At 39.8% G+C, this 5,384-nt stretch overlaps 1 protein-coding gene across 1 annotated transcript; it reads left to right on the top strand.

Moving 5' to 3' along the window:
- The first annotated feature begins 1,575 nt into the window (after positions 1-1,575).
- On the top strand, positions 1,576-5,119 carry LOC111380021 (proline-rich receptor-like protein kinase PERK1). Its single transcript, XM_023003482.1, has 9 exons — positions 1,576-1,736; positions 1,869-2,654; positions 2,758-3,315; positions 3,429-3,515; positions 3,596-3,666; positions 3,771-3,847; positions 4,104-4,251; positions 4,390-4,551; positions 4,628-5,119. The coding sequence occupies exons 2-9, from the start codon at positions 1,946-1,948 to the stop codon at positions 4,910-4,912; spliced, it is 2,097 nt and encodes a 698-aa protein (XP_022859250.1). The 5' UTR covers positions 1,576-1,736; positions 1,869-1,945; the 3' UTR covers positions 4,913-5,119.
- The last annotated feature ends 265 nt before the right edge of the window (positions 5,120-5,384 follow it).

Below are 5,384 nucleotides of genomic sequence, written 5' to 3' on the forward strand. Positions count from 1 at the left end.
CTATGCTTAAGTGGTATGATTTCATGGTAATATTTATGCTTAAACTATGCATGAAAGATCATAATATGAATGTGGTGGATAAGTCCACAAAATTAGATATCTATTTATACCTTAAGACAAGTCCGAAGGGTACCGACAAGCCAGAATGTGCAAGTATGTGTTTGATTGTATTCTTTTGTGTAGTATTAACATGATCAAATCCAAGCATGGTATCTTACTGAGTATTCTTTATACTCATAGTGTTCTATACTAAATTCTCAGATTCATAATTGTGGAGTTGGTGGAAGTCAGTCGGCAAAATCGATGATGGATCAAGGACAAAATTATTTTACATCGAAGTTTCTGTTTTGTATGTTTTGTTTGACTGCTTTCCATATGTTTTGCTTTTGTTATTAGATAAAAACATGTATAAGATATGATGTAATATGATACTGAAAGTAAATTATGTGATTATATCTATCATATTATGTTAAGAGACGTTTTTTTGTTTTTACTTTCCCTTGCAAATGATAAAAAGGCAGAAACGGAACAGTTTTTGGGTCAACTTCAACACATTATTTTTGGCTCCATAAACGTCCATTTGAGACGCTAAAATATATTACTACGTTCATCATTGAGTTGTCTTAATATGGGCACAAGAATCACTTAATTTGGATATCTGTAGCTTGAGATATGAATTTTAAACGTTGAAGGGTCAAATCTGAAATTTCTGTGCAATACCTCACTGTTTTCAATAAAACGCCCATATAATATGATCTTGGAAATTTTTATATTTTAACCTAGAAAACTACTTGAAAATATCTTTCTAATGTCGTAAATTTTATAGAAAACGTAGTTGGGATGAATTTTATAAAAATAGTCGAACTTGCTGCCCCAACTAACCGTGGCAGTGCAGAGTCCGTATATGTAAAGTATAATTTCTTGTCGACATGCGCTTCTGCGGGCCATTAAAATTTATGAGAGACATTTTACCAAGTTGAAAATAAGTTTCTAACATGTAATACTTTTATTTAAGAGTATTTACATGTACCAAAAGCAGAAGCTATTATATTTAGTACGTGACACTCGAAATTTAAGTTTGGGGTGTCACAAATTTGCTGGAGGAATTGTTGAACAGCCACTGGAGTAGGGTATCGGAGTGACGCCAGAAGAGTTGCTGGAGCGGCCGTCGAAGCGACTGTGGGAGCGGCTGTCGGAGCGATCATTGCAGCTGATGGCCATCTTGAGTGAAGAGGTGAAGGGAAGGTGGTGTAGTGGGGTAATAGAATAGGGTGGGTGAGGTGGCATGGGTGGAAATAATTAATGCATATTATATTATTTAATAAGTTTATTTACCAGATGATTTTTGAAATATTTTAACAAGTTTGTTATTTATGAAATGTGTTCTTTAAAATTAGGAGTTACGTTAAGATCCTGACTATATATGTATATTTATTTTTCTTTTTCGTTCCTTAATTCCTCTAAATCTGAAGAATCTGAATCAGGTGGAACTGAGAATTGCTGTCACACCCCCTTATATGGTATTGGTGAGTAAGAAAATTAGAAAGGCCACAAAAAAAGAAAAGAAAAGAAAAATGTAACTGATTCCTGCCTAAAATAGAGGTTGATTTGGGATAGAAATCAAGGAGAGAAGCCCTTCTTTGTAGGAGACAAAGGGTAGCCTTTTCTAGCATGCAAAAATCACAATGCATTGCCTTCTCTTGAGGTTGAGGACCCCAACAAATTTCTCCTCAAAGGTACCTACCTACATTTCTCTCTTTTGGTTTGTCATTGCATTTTTATTAATCCTATGTTGTTTTGAGAATGAATTTCTGCAAAGTATTGAAGATTTTCTGAATGATGTTGGCAATCAATCCATGTGTGTTTAGGGGCACAGAATAGCAGTTTATGGGAGAATTTTGAGTTTGCCAAGTGAACCTTTTTCCGGGGACTTCATTTTTGGCAAATGGCAACGTCTCCTCAGACTGCTCCATCACAGAATTCTATTGAAAAGTCTCTGGACTCTCTACATCAACCTCCAGAAGCCGCACCATCGTTAAATTCCAAACCACCAGCTTCATCTCCGCCTGCATCGCCACCACCACCGGCTCCTCCAACATCACCCCCACCGGCTTCTCCTCCACCAGCCCCTCCCACATCCCCTCCCCCTTCTCCTCTAGCCTCTCCACCTCCTGTCCCCGCAACGTCCCCTCCTCCTCCTCCTGCCACCAACCCATCTCCCAAAGAGTCTCCACCCCCTTTAACCCATTCCCCACCCCCAAAGGAACCAACTCCAATCGCGTCACCTCCTCCTCCATCTACCAATCCTTTATCTCCGCCTCCTCCGACTCATACTGCCCCCGGTTCTCCTCCTGCACCTGTCTTCTCTCCGCCCCCTCCAATAGCAGTTTCACACACACCTCCATCTGGCCTTTTTGCCCCGCCTCCACCTTCGCATTCAGCCCCAATTAACAAGCCGTCAGGTTCTTCAGGAGGCTCTCGTCATTCGCCACCACCATCTGATTCCTCTAATTCTACAAATGTAGCAAGCATTGCTGGAATTGCTGTTGGGGGAGCCGTAGTTCTTGCCATACTCATTATTTGCCTAATATGGTCAAGGTCGAGGAGAGAAAAGAAACCGATGTATTACATGAGCCCCGGACATCCGCCCAATGGTTTGTTGGATCAATAAGACAATAGCTTTAACTTCTCAACCTTTTTTTATACAAATTTTACTGGAGTAACTCCGGTTATGCGCTCTGTTTCTTTGGCTTTCAGGTGCAGAGATGTACTTCCAAGCTTCTACTCAGTGGAATAGTCCCCAGCCTATGGAACACATTGTTAAGATTCCTCCACCACCGGGTGTTATGGGAACGCCCATAGGCCACGTTGGGGGCTGGGCAGCTGCACCACCAACTCAACCAGTACCGGCAAATAGCAGCAGTGAATTTAGCTCCGGTTTCTCAGGGCAGCATCAGACTCCTAGGCAATCTCCATCTCCAAATGTGGGTGGTATTAATGGCTTTACCAAAAGCCAATTCACTTATGAAGAACTAGCAGCTGCGACGGGAGGATTTTCTAACGCCAATTTGTTAGGACAAGGTGGATTTGGGTTTGTGCACAAAGGCATCCTACCTGATGGAAAAGAAGTGGCAGTTAAGAGTCTCAAGTCCGGTAGTGGACAAGGAGAACGAGAATTCCAGGCTGAGGTTGAAATCATTAGTCGTGTCCATCATCGCCACCTTGTGTCTCTCATTGGATACTTTGTTGCTGATGCACAGAGAATGTTGGTATATGAATATGTTCCCAATGGGACCTTGGAGTTCCACCTCCATGGTATGTTTCTTGCTTTCAATAATAAACAAGATTTTAACTTTTTTTTTCTCTCCGCTCTGCATGTCAATAATGTATGATTTATGAATGCTCAAAAGGTTAATATGTGGCTGCAGGAAAGGGTCAACCAGTTATGGATTGGGCAACTAGGCTTAGAATTGCTTTGGGATCTGCCAAGGGGCTTGGTTATCTGCATGAAGACTGTATGCATTTCTCAACTCTTTCTCACCTTGATGTAGGTTCATTAGTTGATATGTCTTCTTGATTTCCTATATGATTGCAGGCCACCCGCGAATTATCCACCGCGACATCAAATCAGCAAATATTCTCCTTGACTACAATTTTGAAGCCACGGTAATATTTACATTTTGTATATGTAGATTCAGAACAAGTCCAAGAGGATGATTAGTTGTAACGATAAAACAACCGTTTTTCTTGATGTTTTACATGTTATCTAGGTGGCAGACTTTGGATTGGCTAAGCTCACTGCGGAAAATTACACTCACATCTCCACCCGTGTCATGGGAACGTTTGGGTACGCAATTTACATGTCGTTAGGCGTGATTGTATTCTATTGTTATCTTGACTGCTGGAGAATCGTTATGACAACTAATAGTAACAAGAATGGAAAGTTGAGGCTGCTCTTTAGTTTTAGCAATGCCTAAATGTTTCCTAGAATATGTTCATCATAGGATTTTCAACATTTGCATCTTATGAAAGAAAATGCTGGATTTTAAACTGAAATAACCTGATAGACATCCTAATTCTACATTTAACTACTTGAAATTTAGGTATTTGGCTCCTGAATATGCATCAAGTGGCAAGCTAACAGAAAAATCTGATGTATTCTCATATGGAGTGATGCTATTGGAACTCATAACTGGGAGGCGACCTGTTGATCCTACTGGCAAAATTATGGAAGACAGCTTAGTAGATTGGGTTTGTTTTCGATCCTTAACCACGTTTTTCATGTACCTTCAACTGATAATTATGCAATCGAAATTCCCTGTTATATTTGGTTGAAGAATGTTTCTCATTTCCATTTCTACCTTTTTCTACTTACTCTGAAATAAACAGGCTAGGCCGCTTCTACTAAAATCCGTAGAAGATGGAAACTACAGTGAACTGGTGGATCCACGTCTTCAAGGAAACTACGATCCCCAAGAGATGGCTCGTATGGTAGCCTGTGCAGCTGCCTGTATACGCCATTCTGCAAGAAGGCGTCCTAAGATGAGTCAGGTAACTGTAATGTGTATCTTTGAAAACATTTGAATATATGAATACATTGTCTGATTCATGAAAACTCTGTATTTAGATTGTACGCACTTTGGATGGAGATGCATCGTTAGAAGACTTAAACAATGGTGGGAAAATGGTCCATGGAACGCCCTATAATAATGCAACTGGGAACACTGAAACTTACGACACTTGTGCCTACAATGCTGACATGATGAAGTTCAGGAAGATGGTGATGTCAAGCCAAGAATTTGCGAGTAGCGAATATGGAGACACAAGTGATTATGGGCTTAATATATCCTCATCTAGTGGCGACTCCAGAGAGTTGCCTAATCCGATGCCCTCACAGAGGCAAAAACTATAGGAAAACACGACTACTAATTGACTGAACAGCTTGCAGTGACTTGTGGATCATGCTATGTTAACAAATTGATTTGGTAGTATTATTCAATAGAGAAGGAAGTAAAGATTTTAATGCAGTTGATATATTCACATTTGTGTTCATGCATAGTTTCATTATAAATCGTTATACAGAATTTATTTACATGAAAGGTGGATTGAGCTTCTTTTATCTGCTGAACGGTTTGTGTAATAATATTCAGTATCTGTAAACTTTTATAACTTTACACTAAAATTGTATTATTTCTTCAACTATGATATAAATATAATGTTATTAAATTCTCTCCATCTTCTGGCAACCCTTCGGTGCTACGGGCCCGTTTGGGATGGCTTTTGAAAAGCCAAAAGGAGCTTTTGAGAGCCAAAAGCCGCTTTTGGACCGTTTGGCTATTTTTGTTTAAAGTGCTTTTAGAGGTTAGAAGAGCTTTTAGAGGAAG

The sequence above is a fragment of the Olea europaea genome, unplaced genomic scaffold (assembly GCF_002742605.1).
Source record: "Olea europaea var. sylvestris unplaced genomic scaffold, O_europaea_v1 scaffold2081, whole genome shotgun sequence".
In the NCBI taxonomy this organism is placed as follows: domain Eukaryota; kingdom Viridiplantae; phylum Streptophyta; class Magnoliopsida; order Lamiales; family Oleaceae; genus Olea; species Olea europaea.